The 20,937-nt window shown below is 36.6% G+C and overlaps 1 protein-coding gene across 1 annotated transcript in view; it reads left to right on the top strand.

Annotated features, from left to right (window-relative positions):
• LOC5568276 (DNA polymerase iota) overlaps positions 1 to 20,886 on the top strand; it is a 34,208-nt gene extending 13,322 nt beyond the window's left edge. Inside the window, 2 exon segments of the mRNA XM_001657925.2 lie at positions 18,539 to 20,515; positions 20,517 to 20,886. Of these exon segments, the coding sequence (XP_001657975.2) occupies positions 18,594 to 20,515; positions 20,517 to 20,559 (1,965 nt within the window). The 5' untranslated portion in view covers positions 18,539 to 18,593 and the 3' untranslated portion in view covers positions 20,560 to 20,886.
• The last annotated feature ends 51 nt before the right edge of the window (positions 20,887 to 20,937 follow it).

Raw genomic sequence — 20,937 nt, 5'->3', positions numbered from 1 at the left:
GACTGGCAATTGTACAAGTAAGGAAGAATGGGCTGATCGTTTTTTATAAATTTTATAAACAACAAAATAAGAACAATATGAGAGTGATGCTAAGGACTGCTCTTACTACGCTTTAGAAGTTTTTGATAATGGTTGAGCCTTACTATAAATAACGCAATTCAATCGATGGTGACGACTGATTTTACAAACTTTATCTGTTTTTATCATGTACTTCTTCTTCTTCTTCTTTTCTGGCGTTACGTCCCCACTGGGACAGAGCCTGCTTCTCAGCTTAGTGTTCTTATATGCACTTCCACAGTTATTAACTGAGAGCTTACTATGCCAATGACCATTTTTGCATGCGTATATCGTGTGGCAGGTAAGAAGATACTCTATGCCCTGGGAAGTCGAGAAAATTTCCAACCCGAAAAGATCCTCGACCGGTGGGATTCGAACCCACGACCATCAGCTTGGTCTTGCTGAATAGCTGCGCGTTTACCGCTACGGCTGTTTGGGCCCCTCATGTACTGAAATATAATTGAAAGTACTGATTTATATAAAGATTTTTGATATTATTAGTTCATTTGTTTGTGTGATTCAGCAGTTAATAATGAAGAATTGTAACTTACTCTTGATGATAATACTTCCCTGACCAGGATTATCCTAGTTTTAAGCACCCTTTTCGAAGCTATTCTGTCCAGTTATCCATGTACTGCTTACAATCCTGAAATAATTGGTTGTCCGACATTTCGCGGTTAACCATTTTGCGGTGTGTATCATTTTGCGGTTTACCGTTTCGCGATTAGTAACATTTCGCGGTATGCCATTTCGCGGTCTATACCATTTCGCGGTGTGGTTTTTCCTACGAGTTGCACTGAAAATTGTTGGCATTATCATCAATAATATTTTCATCGGAGATTTACCCTTCTTTTGAATACTTGCAGTCCTTCAAATTGCTCTGTTAAGATATATGAAACGTTTCGGTACAAACCGCGAAACAGTACACCGCAAAATGGTACTGACCGCGAAATGACATGCCGCCAAATGGTACTAACCGCGAAATGTCGTGCCGCGAAATGACAAACCGCGAAATGGTACACCGCGAAGTGGATTACCGCAAAATGTTATACAATCAAATAATTCTTATTGTGCATGCTCATGTATAATATTAGTAATGATCATAATCATGCAACAGATAGAATGTGAGAAAGAGAGAATATAGGGACTGTGGTTAGTAATGAGTTGATTATGTAATTTTGTTAAAGAATTCGACAATGTAACAGTACTGATGAGTAGCTTCAAAAGAATGATTTTACAGCATAGCTGAGCCTTTCGGATCGTAAGACCGATGTATGTCTACTAGTGTCTACTAGTGCCCCTGTTAGATAAGAATCAGTCATAGACATACATATCGAATGTTCGCCATGACCCTATGACCAACATTTGTATATGTATAGACTTAGCTGATGTGGCTTTTCTAACAAGCAGTTCTTGCACTCATTGATTGTTTTCAAAACCTTGTCAAGTACAGAAATTTGTTTTTTTTTTTCATTTATTACTACAGTGAAGCTACATTGTACTTGCTAAGTACACCCGATTCTGTTTTTGCACGGGCGATGCGTACCGTGCAAAAAAAGTTTTCGGTTCAAAATTTCAAAAACCGTGCAAAAAAGTAACAGCATTTCTCGACGTTTCGTGCAAAAATAAGGCGAAAAAAAAATGTATGGAAACTTTTTTTGCACGGCCGTGTAAAAAAAAAAAAATCCGTGCAAAAACAGAATCGGATGTATTAGGTATTATTTCAAGACCAACAATTCAAAAGGCCTCAAGTCCAAAATGTAAACAAATCAGGTTTTTGCTGATTTTAGTGTATAAGAGCCTATTCTTACTGAAACATACAATAGCCATACAAAAATATGCATGAAAGTTGAAAAAACTACATTTTTCTAAAAGGCCCCATCTCATTTTCCGCTAATCAGGTTATTTATCGCAAATGCGGCCTTTTCCTAAAAAGGCCTCATTTCTATATTTGACTGAAACCGAGTTGAGGCCTATTAAAAAAAACATCAAAATTGCAATTTAGAGAACGAAAAACGGTTCAATTTACTAAGTAGAAGTAAGTTATGCTATGGAGCGATTACGCTTTGTATTATTTTACATAGCGCTTGTCGCAATGGTGAACATGCTCAAATTTTCCGTCGGGTTCCTGTAGACTGATGTATTTTGTATCACACTACCTTATAATACCTGCGTCAGCCTGTCTGTACTTCACTAATTATCGACAAAACACGATTTGATTACAATTGCATGAATAATAACGTTCAATTGCAATATTGCACCAATATTTTCTTGACGACAAACTCGCGTAGCACACCCTATGTTCATGAATGACGAGGAAGTTAATAAATCACATATTTAATCGACCGCCCGAATCTTTTTTCTGCTGTAGAGATTTACTTGTACCTTTCTACACCACTTAACACTCTTCTACACTTCAATTTTCTTATTTCATCATCAATTTTGGATGATTTTCAAAAGGCCACATCACAAGATGATGAAAAAAGAAGCCACAACTAGAAGGCCTCAACACATGTTAGAGTAAACAAAGGCGTCAACTCACTGGCCTCATCAGCGTCGGCCGGCGTCTATGGGCACAAATCAAAAGGGCTTAATACCTTTTGGTGAAATAAAAGCCTCATTTTCTTTGACTCGTTTTTTTAGTAGGATTTTATGCTAAAATGATAGTCATTAATATTCATTGCTATAAAACAGTTTGTTCAGCGACTTTCTGGATGATAAAATAACATACAATGCATAAATTCATAATATAAATTTGATTTATTGTTTGACAAAACAAGATTGCGTTTTTCTCATTGTTTACTTTTTGGAGATGAGGCCTTTTGAATTGTTAGTCTTGATTTTATGTTTTTATCACTATTGATATTATCAGTGCCAGAATTCCCAGTGAGTGAAGAACATTATAGTACTAGAACACCATAGAAGATCGCTAAACATTACCTAAGGGACGATTCAAAGATGACGTCCATCATTTTTCGAGATTTCTAGACCCACCCTCCCCCCTCTGTCATGCTTTTTCCAATACCCAATACATGCACTATTGTTTTAAGTAGATGCTATTGATCTTCCTTTGCTCCTATCCGCAACCCGGTGCACGCGTCCTGTTGGGTTTCGAAAACCTCGTAGAAGATTACAAACCGTCAATGGCATTCCCAATTACTACCCCACATTGCACATTCAAGGGTCTGATTGTGCTCCTAACCCACCCTCAGTTCGTAATCTTCTCGCCAGCTTGAAATTATATTTTCCCGAAGTGAAAATAATTTTGATGAGTGATAGCCTAGTGCAGCCCAACTGCGTACACTGCCCATAACTGCATATTTGTAACATTCGACAAAGGTAGGCATTGAGTGAATGGAATACCAAGTGTGCATTTTGAGAGGAAACTAATATTTCTAAAAATTACCAGGAATTCAAAAGTGCTTATTTGAGGCTGATATTTTGTACAACTCATATCGCATACTAGGTGAATAGTCAGAAAAAAATTCTGATAAAAATTTCATTGCTATTGCATTACGAGGCTCACTTATAATCTCAATGTGACTGTTATGCGATTATAATTACCAATGTGACCACAAAACAACTTGGTATTTTTTTCGAATTTTCTATAATAATCTCACAGATTTCAGTAAATTGATCGAAAGTATTTAACATTTGATGACTCTTCATGGTATTAACTCGAATTTGTCAAAAATGTCGAATGTGACTGTTATGCAGTTATGGGCAGTACAGTAGTTTAACCGGAATCTTTAGGTCAGAAGATAAAATCTTAATTTTGTAATAATAAGGTGGTTTGAAATTCACCCAACATCTAATCAAAACTACTAACAACAGCGATCAATTATCAAAATTCATCGCTCCCTGGAAAATATAATCCCAAGCCCAGGGAGAAATTCTGCAAGAATATTCAGATGAAAAAAAAAACTGGTGTAATCTCCAAGCAGTTTCTGGAGAAATCACTGCTTCTATCTGTCATTATTACTAAAATATAAATTTCTAATTCAACGTTTCTGATTTTTCAATAACTTTTGAAACTCGACTTTTCACTTTGGAGTCACAGATCAATCTGATCCTATTTTATTACTCGAGATCTCAATATTCACTGAATTTACTCAGTTGAAACTAACCATGATTTACGAAGGGTTTGAATTTAAACACAGAACACGTTACACCTTTCATAAATTAAAATAATTTATGGAAGAATCGCTGAAGTCAATAATAGAGGAATACTTGGGAAAACCATGGGATTTTTTGGCCAAGGATACGCCAAGAAATCCCTTCAGTTGTATTCAGGAGAAAATGCTCAGAGGTCTCCTTAGTGGAGTTCTTGATTGAAACCTTGATAAATTCCAGAATAATTCCTGTAGGAATTCTTAAAGAATCCTTAGAAAATTCGGGTAGGATCTATGAGGCAATGTCTTTAACCCGTATAGGCCTGAGTGGAAGCAAAAATACTAAAACTCTTACCACTCAGTGAATACCTAACGGATTCAAATATTTTTTGTCAGTATACTGGCTCACATATCTACTTTCTAGAAGTGGCTGGAGGAACTCGGGAATACTCCTGTAGCCGGAGTTATTGCGGTGGATCACTGGGTCAAGTCGGGTAGAAAAAGCCGATTTTTTTGGGACATGCCAGGTTATCTTTATTTATTTCCAATGGCATTAATTTTATTTTGCATAAATCATTAAGATCTGATATTCAACATTATAAATGAATAGTTTTGCACCATGTAGAGAGTACCAGATGTGACCACTCGGACTTAATGCCCTGAAGAACCGGCTCTAGATTTGTGAGGTACTAAACCGTTTCAAATCTATAAAAGTATAGATTAAACATAATATTTCACTAAAATGAGTTCCCATAAGCTTGACACAGATGTGAACATATAAATTGTGCAATTTATCATAAGTTTGAGGCATCCCGGGGATCCGAAAATTGTCATTTGTAGGATCAATCAAATGCAGTTGACACAATTATTCAATTTAATTGACTATCAGAAGGTTTACGCTGATGCGTTTTTCTTTAAACTCCTTAATATAGTGGCCACATTACAGCCGATTCTGGAAATTATCTTTGACTTGAAATTTGCCTACCTCCAGGGGCACAGAAGCACAGAACCCTTGTCACCCGACCTGACCCAGTGATCCACTGCAATAACTCCGGCCACAGGAACATTCCCGAGATTCTTTGACCACTTTAAGATGCAAGATATGTGTACGAGTATACTGACAACAAATAATTGAAATCCGTTAAGTATGCGCTGAGCGGTGAGAGTTTTAGTAATTTTTCTTTCACTCAGGCCTATACGGGTTAAAAATCGCCAGATAGATTATTACTAGCTATATCTCGCTCACGATTTACGGTCAAACAAATTCTTTCAGGAATTACTAGAAAAAATCCTGATTATTCAGAATATTAGGTAAAATTTCTACATGGAAGCGCTTAAGAATATCAGCTCGGCCCCACCAGCTAACATGTATTTTGTCTTGGACGCATTCACCACCAGTCCAAGTTTTGCTGCCTCGCGTTTTAGGCGGGTGTACAGGTCTGCCACCTTTTCCAATGGTCGGCCGACAATGTCCATATCATCCGCGAAGCAAACAAATTGACTGGATCTCGTAAAAATCGTACCCCGGCTGTTAAGCCCGGCTCTCTGCATAACACCTTCTAGCGCAATATTGAACAACAGACTCGAAAGTCCATAACCTTGTAGTAGTCCCCGGCGGGATCCAAACGAACTGGAGTGTTCGCCTGAAACCTTCACACAATTTTGTACACCTTCCATTGTCGCTCTCATCAGTCTCGTGAGCTTCCCAGGAAAGCTGTTCTCGTCCATAATTTTCCATAGCTCTACGCGGTCGATTCTATCGTATGTCGCCTTGAAATCGATGAAAAGGTGATGCGTTGGGACCTGGTATTCACGACATTTTTGGAGGATTTGCCGTAAAGTAAAGACAACGGACCAATCGACCGTCAACGAAGCCGGCTTGATAACTTCCCACGAACTCGTTTACTACAGGTGACAGACGACGGAAAATGATATGGGATAATACTTTGTAGGCCGCATTCAGAATGGTGATCGCTTGAAAGTTCTCACAATCAAAATTGTCGCCTTTCTTGTAGATGGAGCATATTGCCCCTTCCTTCCACTCCTCCGGTAGCTGTTGTTTCCCAGATTGTGCCTATCAGCCGGTGCAGACAAATGGCCAGCTTATCCGGGCCCATCTCTATGAGTTCAGCTCCGATACCATCCTTACCAGCAGCTTTATTCTTCTTGAGCTGGTGAATGGCATCCTTAACCTCCCTCAAAGGGGGGGCTGGTTAGTTTTCACCGCTCGCAGTACTGACGAAGGTATTTCCTCCGTTGTCCCGTTCTTCATTGCCTGTGCTCTAAGTGCCATTCAGGTGTTCGTCGAAGTGATGCTGCTACCTTTCGATCATCTCACGCTCGTCCGTCAAAATGCTCCCATCCTTATCCCTGCACATCTCGTCTCGCGGCACGAAGCCGTTGCGAGATTCGTTGAGCTTCCGATATAACTTACGCGTTTCTTGAAACCGGCACAGCTGTTCCATCTCCTCGCACTCCGTCTCCTCCAGGCGGCGTTTGTTCTCTTGAAAGAGGCGGGTCTGTTGTTGTCGTTTCCGTCTATAACGTTCCACGTTCTGTCGTGTCCCTTGCTGCAGCATGACCGCCCGCGTTGCATTCTTCTCCTCCAGAATCTGCCTATATTCCTCATTGAACCAATCGTTCCGTCGACTCCGTCCCACGTACTCGACGTTGCTCTCAGCTGCATTGTTGATGGCTGCTTTCACTGTTCGCCAGCAGTCCTCAAGATGGGCTTCATCCAGCTCACCCTCTTCCGGTAATGTAGCCTCGAGGTGCTGCGCGTACGCAGTTGCGACATCCGGTACGTGCGCCGTTTAGCTTAGAGTCCTTCTCTGGCACTCGGACACTTGACTTGGGATTATATTTTCCAGGGAGCGATGAATTTAGACATTTCATCGCTGTGTTTTATAGTTTTGATCAGAAGTTAGATAAATTTCTAAACAACGACAAAGTTTATAAACAAAGTGTTATAAAAACGGATATTTTATCTTCTGATCTAATAATTTTGATCGAACTATCATTCATCAAGATCACTTATACTACGGGAAATATACACTCTTGCTCATGAGTAAAAATTGGAATAACACAATTGACAAGGTTTTGTAGGCAATCAATGAATAAAATAACTTCAAAGCCACATCAGTTAAGTTTATACATATAGAAATGATAGACATAAGGTCATGGCAAGCGTTTGGTATGTATGATAATGACTGATTCCTTACCTAATATGGGAATAAGAGAAAAAACGCGGACAGTTTCGAAACAAGCGATTTTTATATCGCGTCTCCAGTTGAAAGTCGGAATCATCGACACGCGAAAACCATCTTTTTTTCCTAAATCTACGCGTTTAACCTAACGTCGGGCATAGTGCGCTGGACAGCGGATCTGGTGTGCTACACAGCGCACCTTGCCCGACGTAGCTCCGACGCATGGGTTTGGAGAAAATCCGTTTTTCGCGTGTCGAAAATTCCGATTTTCAACTGTGCGAATAATACATCGGTCTTACGATCCGGAGGGCACAGTCATGCTGTAAAATCATTCGTTTAACCCTCTCTTTCCCATGGTAGCTCAGGTGATCCACCGATTTTCAACGAACGCGGGCTAAACCGAATTGGTACGAGTAGCTCAATAATAATTGGAATAAATTTATACGCTCATTTGTCTAATCAAACATCGAAATAAGTGACCTAAGGTTAAAACATTTAAAAAAAAAAAACAATCAATTTTTTTATTGTGGTTTTGAATAATATTGCTTATTTGGAACAACTTTTGTCCAACCATTTTTTTTAGAAACGCCATTTTGATAGTTAAATTGTCGAACAAAGCTGTGGGAAAGAAAGTGTTAAAGCTACTCATAAGCTGAGACGAGACTCGCGAAGATGAAAACATTCAACGTCATATGCACCCAAGATTCCGCTGTCGAAACGCCCAATGCAGCCCGTAGTTATTATGGCTGAAAAAATGAAAAGTGTTGTATTCAAAATACAGTGGGGTACGCTACATGGAATGACTCGACGGTTGGATGTTTGCTGGTTGGAAAAAAAACTAAAAAGCATTCGCATACCAAGAGGAGATGACTATGACGTCTGAGTACCGTCCCATTAGGCATTTCTTGGCGAAATTCTCTCTCTTTCGCTCTTCAACAAAACTTTAAAAAAATGGGCACCGTTGTTTTCACATTTCCCGAAGGAGGAAAAGAGAGCGATTTTCTGATGACGTCACCGTGCAATGGGCAATTGAAGACTTCATAACGCATAACTTGTGATCTCGCCCTAAAAGCCATTGGTGACCGAGTGTGTAGCTTGTTGTTACCGAGCAAACAAATGGATTTACACGTTATTCAACAATGCTACGATGAAGAGAAGATCCTCCTCTCTCTCCCAGTGGTGATAGTTTTCTTCTTGGTCCATTCATTTGCTTGGAAACAAGGAGCTACACACTCGGTTACCAATTGCTTTTAGGGCGAGATCACAAGTTATGCGTGAAGTCTTCATATATAGAACAAATGTGTATGTATATGTGCGTTTCGTGAAGATTTTGCTCTCCAGATGCGTTAGTCTCAATGAGAATATTATATATAAGTATATATTCTCATTGCGTTAGTCTGGAGCATTTTCACCAGCTGCCAGTCGTTCGTTCCAACTAACGGGTCGGATTCGTTAGATGGAAGGCAATCGTGTTCTAACAATCGAATTCCCGTTGTAAATTATAATTAAACCTCATTCAGCGAAGCAGTTTTTCCAAAAATGCTGATAAATCTAAACAGAAGACTAGGGAGTCGATGCCGGTTATGGACCCTTTGCGTATTATGGACCCCCTATATAAAAACATAAAATTAACGCTCAAAGCAACCTTATTCCTATGAAAATCCACCGGGAGAACTTCGCTTGCATTGTTAGTCAGCAGTTTCAGGCAAAATATTTTATTTGAGACGCATAAATACCGATATTTGAACAGTTTTGTAAATGAAACCACACAAGAGGGTCCAGAATACGCATTTCCAGGTGGGTCCACAATAGGCCAGGGGAAGTGGTTCACCCAGAGTGAATTTATAGCAGAGAAAAAGTAGATTTTGTATGAAAATTGACAGGAAAATTAATGACTAGTTCATCCACTTCTCCTGGCCTATAGGCATGTCAGCAGCGAACCGGATGACATGGGAATCAAATGGAGGGTTCATGATAAGAAACGTCAAATTTGTAAACATTCCTATTACACAGCGTAACAAAAATGACATGTTTGCGTGTCTCAAGAACCAAATTATGTGTCTCTAGTAGATTTGGGGCTGCTGAATCTGATGCCGTTCTCAGAAATGTTCCAGCACGTCACAATTTTTAGCTACAGGTCGCCAAAGTTGTACAAAACACTGCTTTTATTAATGTTTACATGAAATTTAAAGTACAATTTATCATACTTTTTGGTAATCTAATCCACCAAACATGCAAAATAGAACTTGAATTTTTATTTCAGACATAATTTGATTTAAATTGCGCGATTAAATTTCGATTAAACCGATTTTTTCAACATGCTTGCAGTCTCCATACAAAATTCTTCGTTTCTTCTATATGGCAAAATACAACAATTCTCTAAACCATCAAAAAATAACTTTTCCGTATCGAAAATAATACAAACTTTGATGATAAGTATTGTTATACACATAAAGTTTGAATTCAGTGGCAAATTAAGCCAATATATTACCTTACAAGCTGGGAAACTTGCATGCAAGTTGGCTGAAATAGTCACTTTTTGCATTTTCAACAGTCAATTTCTCAAAACCTGGACGTGCTATGATATTTCTGAAAACGGCAATGGATTCAGCAACCCTTAATTAAGTGAATAGCGGTATTTTGGTGCTGGAGACAAAAACGTGTTCCGCAGTGTTATGGACCCCGGGAGGGACAACAGTTTTCCAAATGCATATTTCGCTGGAAAAATCGAATGATTTTGTATGTTTCATAGGCGTACTATGAAGTGAAAACTTTGAACTTGTTGTTAGACTCCACAAAACGTATATCCGTCTGAGATATCATTGCGGAAAAGCGTCGAGAATAAATTTCAGCTACTAAGGGGTCCATTACTAGCATTGAAACCCTAGTAATTGTTAATGTCTACTATAATTTCTGGCATGAAATTTCACTGAAAAGGCTATTTATGCTTCGTTAAGATGCAACACATTTTTGCTGAGTCGCTCGTGTGAGAGTTTGAATGACTTGCTGAATGATGTAGACACAGGGTTCATTCACAAATTTAATAACGCAAAAAATTACCAAATGACATTTGTTTTCAACTGATTACTGCATTACCTCTTGCAACGCAACCAAGAAAATAAATTATTTTTCTGAAGTATCTTGGGAAATTTCTGAGAAAAACTAAAAAAATAGCGGACATTTAAAAATCCTTCTCCAAACTCGTGTTATGTACAAAAATCTTTATAATATTTTTTTATTCCAAAAATCTGTGATCTGTGATAACCCCGCGACCTTGCCGCGATGGGAGGGCATAATCCATTAGCCCATATGATGGAAACCAAATGCGTAACCTATAGTGGTGGTATCACATTTTGGCACTTTTTGCTTAAAGCCGCGTCATAATTCATATGGCATAGACGCAATAATATCTCGGATGTGATCCAACGGAAATTCTGCGTCATTGATAGAATTGATGCCCATTTCAAATAATTAATCTATTCGAAGTGGACATTAATACTATTGGTGACGTTCAGTTTGCCTTTTGCTAACCAGAATGATCCGTAGCCACTCTTACTATTAGCTAGTTAGATACATCGTTATCATATACGACGTAGGGAATACATAGGAACTCTTAGGAAAATGACTAGTAGATTCACTGAGTAGAAAAGAGTGGCGACAATCTTATTTTAATATGGTTTTTACATTGCCATAATAAGAAATACCTCTTCTGTAACAGCGGTTTAAATAATCTAATTCCAGCTTCATTTTCGCAAAATTTACAAGTAGAAAGTAGGCGTTGTGAAGCATTGCATTTGCCACCGAAAAGTGAATCATGTAGGAGACTGTAATAGAAGCCTAAGGTAACTTTACTCTTCAATATTCACTATAAAATGACTATGGAAAGTGAGACGCTGAGACCGATCATTAGGGTACACTTGCTAGTTTCGAAAAATTGTTGAACAGACAAAGAAAGCGACTTTTTTCTTTAAGGATATATGAACGTAATGACCAAAAAACACTTTTAACAACAAAAAATAAAATTAACTAGAACTACTAAACAGCCCAATTTTGTTAAAACTTGACGACAATTGACATTTAAGAGTCTTAAATTAAGACTCTAATCTTACGTAAAAGACAGGAGTGATCAGAATAGCACTTGAATGACAAATTATTCAAAACCATTTCGACTAGACAGTATTAGTAATGACACTACTACACAACTATTTCAAACAAATTCTGATGGAGCTGCTGATTTTCACAATGCTTCCTTTTCTCAGAAGCAAGGGAATATGGGCACTTTTCAAAAACTACCACGTCACAATACTAATAAAAAAACAGTGTTCATGTGGGCGCCATTGCCTAGTCCGTCTGAGTATTAGTCCTGGTAGAGGGGAAACTTGGCAAAAGCCAGACCGAGGGTTCAGCCTTGACAAGTTAAGCTGTCAGGCAGCTCCAACTGAATACCATACAAAAAAAAAAAATCTGTGATCTGTGATAACATATATCTGTAGAAGAGGAAAACTCTGTGTTATTACAGAGAATTGTTGAAGAATTTCGGGTATGAAGACTGTTTGCGCACAACGCTTGGAGCCTCAACGAATGAATGGCAATGCAATGCTAATTTTTTTTTTTTGCCCCCATTTACATTCACAGGACATGCAGGAATATTTCTTCAGAAAAAAGGCTTTATAAAAAAAGTGCTTAAACAAACAGCTAACAGGTTAAATTTTTCGAAATCAGTTGAAAAATTTGTTGTTTTTCAATAGTACAGTCAACTTTCCCTTACTCGTTATTTCGTATCTCGATATCGAGTTTGAAAACCATTGTAAAAGTTCGGTTTCATGGCTAACTCGATGTTCCCTAGGGTCGCGGTTGCACTGGTTTTGTTACGAGATAGACCTTTCCGACAATTGCCAGATTGGGTTGTATTTTTCAATTTGGGTAATTCACGGATTCGGCATCATTCCGATATCACTAATTTTCTGCTTTATCCATTTCTACGTTTTGCGACGGGTTTAAGATCCACTTTTATGGAAGGAAGTTGTGAAATCGTAGTTTCACCCTTCCTGGTGGTCGCAACCATAATCAAAGAAGACATCTTTCAATAGGTTTTCCCCGAGGCGTTGTCCAAGAAGGATTACCGCTGCTTACGGAATATGTACCATGAAAATTCGAAGACACAGGTCCTAACAAAGGTTGAGAAAGGAGTAAGGACTGTTCATTTTATAAAGTGCACACTTAAATTATTTTACGGATTCCTGTGAAATCTCAACAGCTGAACAGTTCGGTGAAATAAATTAACGGAGTACGGTAAATTTTTACAGTATTCGGTAAAAAATCACCGTAATCCGTTAAATTCCGACGAAATTCGGTGTTTTATTTCACCGAACTGTTCAGCTGTTGAGACTACGGTGAAATTCACCATAGTGTGTTTAGTGTGTAGACACTTTTTTATGCTATTTTTTTTTATTTATTGATTAAATCGAAATCGGTTTTCTGTGCATCGTTCAACTATTATTCTACAATGCTATGAAAATACAAGATCTTAGAAAATGCTTTTGGTTGAAGAGCTTAACAGTTTTTCCGAAAAACTCCTAAGAAAAGCTGTTTGTCAAAGATTACCCAAGAAACATTTGCCTATTTTATAATCATTTATTAAGCATTTTTTCACAACTACATACTGATTAGTTGCTTTATTATACTACTTTGCAGCTGCTACGCACACATTGTTCAAGCAAATCTGGCGAAATTATTAAGCTTCTTATCATTTAGTGACTGTAATCATATATTGTAATGATGTTTATTCAGGTTTCACTCAGCTTAATAAGGTTTGATGATTTAACAACGCTAGTTTAACAAACTACAGTATTGCAGTTTAATTCAGCATCATGTTTAACAACATTTTAACTATTTGCAAGTGAAGCTTTTGTTCAGGCGTTGTTCACACAAATTTGGAGAAGTTATAAAGCGTGTCGTTGTATATTGACTTAATTCTACAACTTCAAAATCGCTTTATAAGCATTCATCTCAGCTTTTATTCAATTGCCACAAAATTGATTGAAAACAAATAAATGATCAAAAATAGCTAACACTTTATACATCAAATGCAGTGTATACCTTTACCATGAATTAATAACCACATTTTTAAAAATTACCTAAATACTGGATTCAAACTCGAGACCTTCCCATCGTCAGCGGTATACCTTGCCATCTGCGCCATCCTTGAATTCATATATCAGCCTTCCAGTGGTCAATATAAACCTCTTGTAGCTGATTATTGATCATGCTTGAGCTTCTATTCAACAATAACTAATCAACACGTGCTATGCTGATCAACAACTGAATAAGCGCATTACTTCGGCTGCTGTTCAGTACTGATGCGAGCTGAACTCAGTCGGCTATTTATAGCGCACAGTGAGAAAATTTATTTCAATGCTGGTCAAAAATAAAGTTTATTCACAAAGTAAAAACAGTCTGTAATGATTAATCGTATTTCATAATAAGTTTTAACTTGTTGAAACTCTAATTGAATTGTTCATCTAACTATACTAAAATTCATTTATTAAATGTATAATATTTCTACTAGGTCAATATTTGATTTATTTGTCGTACTTTTTCCATCTATTAAACATTATACAAATATAAAATATATGTCAATCAATAATCCTATGTCAGAAGACTAATTCAAAATATTTTCTAAACATAATTGAATATTGTATTGAGAAAGCATCAGTTATTATTGTACCCAACCTGTTTTTATATATTAGTAAATTAGTGGCGAATTCGCCAAGGGCGAAAAGCCACTCAAATAAAAATAAATAATAATAATATTAGTAAGTTGAACATTGCAATACATTAGGAATACAACGCATTTTTAGATATTTTGTCCATTTTTCAAAAATTTGGCTATGGTGTGACCTCTTTTGTAAGGCTTCTTTGTTGCTGAACAATGTGTTTAGTAATCGTTATTCTGGACTTCTTTGGATGACCTGCTCGGATGATATATCTATGTTGTATTAGGATTTTATAAAATACCTATTCAGCTTTTGATCATTTTCATGTTAAACATGGAAACAGCTGAAGTGCGAAGCAACCAAAACGTTAGTTCGTCTCCTGTACATCTGTTTACACAATTATATTTGTTTGGTGGAATATTGGCTCTTTAATAGAAGGAAAAATGACTTGTTCAACTCATTAGTAAAACAATCTTGACAAGTCGGCAGAGATTCTTTGGAGAAGTTTAATAAGTGTTGATTCTACTATTATTCATTCCAATGAAAAATGTTGAACATTGACTTAAATTTGGATCTAAATACCATCTTCTCAGCTCTTTGTAGGGCATTTTTTCAGCTGTCATCATTATTCAACAATAATTAACTATGTATGTTTATTTGTGACACTTGACTGTAAGTTGGGTAACCACTTTCATGTAACTGTTGTTAAATTATTATATATACTTCGATTATCATTAAAAATGTTATGATTAGTAACTTTTTCCGATATCAATAACGTCGCAGATGATGATCACTACATTTGGAAAATTTAAATTTTGATATTTTTAATCCAATGCACTATGGTCCAGGAATCACTTTTACGCGGAAAGATGCATTTTGAGCTTAAGAATGAAACATTAGACAAAAACGGTCTTCTACAAAGTTGTTTGTATTAGTTGAGCCCTTTGTTTGGTTTTATTGAAAATTAGGGTGGACCACATTTTCATAGAAATTGTGTAACTAACTTTCTTATTTGTAGAAATTATATTATACATGCTTCAGCAAAGTTGTAGACCATTCAATTTCAAGCAACTTTGTCAAAAAAAGTTTTTTTGTATCTCTTAAATTCACCGATTTAGAGCTTTTTTCCTACGGTGACATAGGGTGGTCCGAACAAAACTGGTTTTCTGGCTCTAGAGTTTTCAATTCAAATTTCTCGTCAAAGTAGTCTATGAAACACTTTTAGAGCTTTGAAAAATGCGTAATTTGGTGAGTGAAGAAACTCGTTATCTCCTTCCGTTTAGGAGTTATTGTTGTTTTTCTCTCAAAAACATGCCTACTTTGATTGTGAATATCTCTGATTGGGGCAAACATAAAAAATATCTTTTGACGGCATTCAAAAGACAAAATAAAATTGTGTATTATATCAAAAAATTACAGATGTGTTATTTTTGTAACTCTAATAAAACGTCTTGAAAGTCAAATATTTTTTATCACAAAAACTTTAATAACTTTTGAACTAAAATAGATATCAACAATCTTTTTGCATGAAAATTTGCGTTTTGTTAAGTTCTAAAAGTCGTTCATATACGACTTTGACGAGAAAACAATATTAAAAAAAACTAGAGTTGAAAAACTTATTTTTGTTGGACCACCCTGCGATGATTAGGAAAAAATGCTCTAGATTGGTCAAATTTTGAGCTACAGAAAAACTTTTTTTGGCAAAGTAGATCAAAATTTCAAGTTCTACCGCTTTGTCTAAGAGCATATACCAGTATTTTTGCAAATAAAAAAGTTGTTTATATGATATGTGTGATATTGTGGACCACCCTAGTTTCAAATGACATAGTATGTAAGCTTACATTTTTAGAAACAATTTTGTAGAAGATCATTTTTGTCTGAAATTTCATTTTCATGCCCAAAATGCAAAATAATAAAGAAATACATACTATGAAAATCTTCAAAATAGTTTTAGAGCCCTATCTTTCTTATTTCGGATTTCTCGTCAATGCGGTCTATGAACGACTTTAAGAACTTAACAAAACGCAAATTTTCATGCAAAAATATTGATGATATCTATTTTAGTTCAAAAGTTATTAAAGTTTTTCTGCATAAAATCCTTTGTTTTTCAAGGAATTTTATTAGAGTTACAAAAATAACACATCTGTAATTTTTTGATATAATATACAATTTTATTTTGTCTTTTGAATGCCGTCAAAAGATATTTTTTATGTTTGCCCCAATCAGAGATATTCACAATCAAAGTAGGCATGTTTTTGAGAGAAAAACAACAATAACTCCTAAACGGAAGGAGATAACGAGTTTCTTCACTCACCAAATTACGCATTTTTCAAAGCTCTAAAAGTGTTTCATAGACTACTTTGATGAGAAATTTGAATTGAAAACTCTAGAGCCAGAAAACCAGTTTTGTTCGGACCACCCTATGTCACCGTAGGAAAAAAGCTCTAAATCGGTCAATTTAAGAGATACAAAAAAACTTTTTTTGGCAAAGTTGCTTGAAATTGAATGGTCTACAACTTTGCTGAAGCATGTATAATACAATTTCTAAAAATAAGAAAGTTAGTTACACAATTTCTATGAAAATGAGGTCCACCCTAATTTTCAATAACATCAAACAAAAGGCTTAACTAATACAAACAACTTTGTAGAAGACCGTTTTTGTATAATGTTTCATTCTATAGCTCAAAATGCATCTTTCCGCGTAAAAGTGATTCCTGGACCACTGTGCAATGTGATTCGAACTTTACCCTCGTTGATCCATTACGTCGCCATTACGTCCATTACGTTAATCCATCCATCGCATACACGTCTTGGATTTGATTTGAAAAACATTTGAAACATTTGAAAATAACATAAAAAGACATAATATGTTTTGCTTGAATAAGAGCATACTCATGTACTGTTATTCACATTGTTTATAAGTTTTACTAATCAAGCTGGTCAACATTTTAAGTATTAGACACTAAAACTTTTGTACGATTTGTTGTTAATCGAATGTTCAATATGCTACTAAAATGATGGCTACAACCTATAGAAGCTTTTAATCAGTCAATTGTTAAACTTCTTATGTGTTGTAGAACAAAAGCTACTATATTTGCATTTTCGGAGGTTTATTCAGCTCTTATTCAAAACACAAACTGCAAGTGGAATAACAGCTTTTTTATAAGCGGAAATTAATTTTATTCAATTAATGATTCAACCAAAAATTTGTTCAGCAATGGTTGCTGCTATGCAGCTTGTATTAAACACGTAAGTATCTTAAAAGCTACCAATTGTTCCTTGGGTAACATTATTTTTCGCAAAACAAAAATCCTAATTTTTATGAACATTTTGTATGTTTGTATTCTTTACTATTCTACTAAAGGTATAGCTTTAAGAAAATCAATTATATTCCACCATTCTCTGACATTAGGTAACTTTAGTGATTTACCTATTTATGGCCAAATTTGCTGATACACCATCCTTTCACTCCCGGTAAAAGAAAAAAGTAAAAAGCGTGTTCAAAACTAGTTTGGTTTACTGAAGAAACTATATTTGTACAAACGAGAGCTAAATCGTGTGTTTAAACCATAGTCTTAAGTACAAATTTTACTGTTGATTGTAGTTTTACTAAAAAGTCTCATACTTTTAAAATCGTGTTCGCATATTTATCGATCTACAGCAAATTGTAAATGGTTTTCTCCAAATATTTCAATTGGTAATCTCAGAATAACATATTATGAAAATAATATGTGGAAAATTAAATCGATTTTATTACAGCAGTGTTGCCAATTTTGATGATTGTCAATGTACTTTGAAAGGTCTTCTAAGAATAGAGCAATTGTGTTTCTATTGTGCTTTAAATGTAACGTGGGGACTAAATTAGTAACTCTATGAAGCCGAAAGTTATTTTTCATATTAATACTATATTAGGACTTCAGTCAGGACATACTTTTAACCAAAAAAATCTACTCATATCAGTTCCCTTCAAATTTAAAAAAGTTTCCTCTAAAAATATATTGGAAAAATGATTTTATTATATCTGTACAATTGTTGTTCCAGAAATAACTTTCGAAGAACAAGCCTTTTTTTGAAAATAAAAATATAAACTGTTGAATTTTCCAGCCATTTCTAGCCATTTAATTAATTTTGATAACCTCCAAAAATCGACCGTTCTAATCGTTGTTCCATATTCGTGTGAAATTTAATTATTTTGGAAAATTTTTATTATCACAACATTGTACAATACTAGCCGAAAACCGATTGAAATTTCATTGATAAATTAAAAAGATACAGCATGCACAAGGTGTCCACATTATAAAATTATACGACAAATACAAAATTGTTGGCTGAATACTGCGTGCATCTAACAATAATATTACTATGGTTGTTCATAGTATAGATCCAAAACGAAAATTTCGAGATATGCTAAATATGAACCAAATTTTATTTCTTCTGCCGATTTCAGATCTTGTTGGTCCCAGTTGAATGGTCTTGGATGAACGTACACAGCGGAACATACAATGGAAGATTTGGATACCCAGAACGATGTAGAGGACCATCCTCGTGTTATCATACATGTGGACATGGACTATTTTTACGCGCAGGTTGAAGAGATATTGGATCCAAGCCTTAAGGACAAACCGGTGGGCGTCAAACAGCGGTTTAATGTGGTAACATCCAATTACATCGCGCGAGAATATGGCATTAAGAAAATGATGTTAATTAACGAAGCCACAAAGCTGTGCCCAGATTTAGTGCTCGTTAATGGAGAGGATTTGACCAAATACAAGCAAATGTCAGCAAAGATTCACGAAATCATGCACAAATTCACGCCCAATGTAGAAAAATTAGGGCTGGATGAAAACTATTTGGACGTAACGAGAGAGATAAATGATCAGCTAGAACAAAAGCTCAATCTGGAACAGTTGCAGAATGTCGAAGGATTCATATACCCGCCGAAGGAAGATTCCAATCTGTCGGATCAAGAGGTATTCCGCAGAGCGTGTAGTTGTGGTTGTGACAGAAGGTTAATACTTGCCTCTCATATGGCAAAACAAATAAGAGATCGCATATTTTGCGAACTAGGTATGAAGTGCTGTGCGGGAATAGCTCATAATAAGTTATTAGCGAAACTCGTGGGCGGTGTCCATAAGCAAGACAAACAGACGGTGTTGCTTCCGAACTGTGCTGCGAGCTTTGTGAGATCGCTAGGAACAGTCAAAAGTTTGACTGGTATCGGTGACAAGACTGCTCAAATTTTAGAGGAATGTGGTGTGAGAACTGTTCAGGAACTTCAGGAAGCTCCACTTCATCAACTTTCGAAACGCCTAGGGTATGAACAGTCCAGTAAACTGAAAGAAATGTCTTTTGGCAAAGACGATACGCCGGTTAAACAAACCGGGAAACCAAAATCAGTTGGTTTAGAAGACTCTTGTCCCGCGATTTCTATTCGGGCTGACGCTGAAGATAAGTTTCGGCATTTGTTGGTCAGATTAGTAAAGAATATTGCCGATGATGGTCGCATTCCCATAGCTATTAAAGTAACAGTTAGAAAACACGATTCGGTGAAGAAAACGAGTCATCGTGAATGCAAACAAGATAAAATACTGCCATCCTATTTTCGGCACAAAGATGGCAAGTTGGTTTTGGCTGACGGAGCTCAGGATAAAATTCTAGCCGTTGTGATGAAGGTATTCGAGCGAATGGTTGATCTACGACAACCGTTCAATATAACATTATTAGGACTTTCCTTTTTCAAATTCCAAGAGCGTAAGGCCGGCTCCAAATCGATAGCTAATTTCCTTATCAAAAAGTCCGACATAGAGGTACAATCCATTACAAACCTAAGCAATGAATCGCTTACATTAAGTGACAGTTTCACATCGAACCGGTCCTTCCCTACTGCAATGGATTGCGATCCCTCGTCTAGCACGTGTCTTTCAGATACCGCTTCAATAGCATCGCTATCTGGTTCAGAGTCTGATGCCGAACCCTCGCCTAAAAAGTGTCGTCGTCTGGCAACTTTTCTGGCTCGAAAGAATAGCAGTCTGCTACCATCCAACGAAGATGATTCCTCGTCCCCCAGCAAGCTTCGTGTAGCTGACCTACGACTCAATTCGAAAGAGTACGACCAAGAGCCTTCCAGCAGTGGTACAAACGCAACAAACATTCCATTCTGTTCGAATTCTACAGGATTTTTCAAGAATCATCTTTCCACGTCCACTCCAGCAAAACCGTCCTTACTCGCAGAATCGGTAGGACCATCCAGCAGCGGAAGCATAAAGACGACCAATGAAAGCGGTATGCCCTCAAATGTTGATCCGGATGTGTTCAATGCATTGCCGGTGGAAGTGCAAAAGGAACTTTTGGAAAACTGGCGGTTGTCTAATCCTACATCATCATCATCGGGCACATCGATATCCAGCGGCAGCTCTAGCTCTAGCTCGAAAAAACACACTTCACCGATACTTTGTTAAGAACGCATAGCGAAGCTCTCTCACGGAAGGAGATTAACAGTTTAGAGTGTTTATTTATTAAACCAGTATGAAACATTACTTTTCTCTGTTGCAACAATAATTATGTTTAGTCGTTTTGGCTGTAAATATCCCGTTTTTCTGTTTAACGCTCCACGCTGGAATATGATAAAAATTAAGCTTTGAAAAACCCGTTCTGTATCATCAGAAAAACATTCGAGAAAAAAAAACAAATTGTTATAAACATTATAAGGATCTTACACCTTTTACTACGTGATCGAAAGAATAAATTGAATAAAGGTACATTCTTGTCCGAGCGCAAATGGGCAACGTTAAAGAATTACTCTTGCAGTTCTATGAATAGAAGAAAGAATCCCCCTGTTCGATGGAA

Source organism: Aedes aegypti, chromosome 1 (genome assembly GCF_002204515.2).
Source record: "Aedes aegypti strain LVP_AGWG chromosome 1, AaegL5.0 Primary Assembly, whole genome shotgun sequence".
Taxonomy (NCBI): domain Eukaryota; kingdom Metazoa; phylum Arthropoda; class Insecta; order Diptera; family Culicidae; genus Aedes; species Aedes aegypti.
The sequence above is the reverse complement of the archived record's forward strand: the minus strand, read 5'-3'. Positions and strand labels throughout refer to the sequence as shown.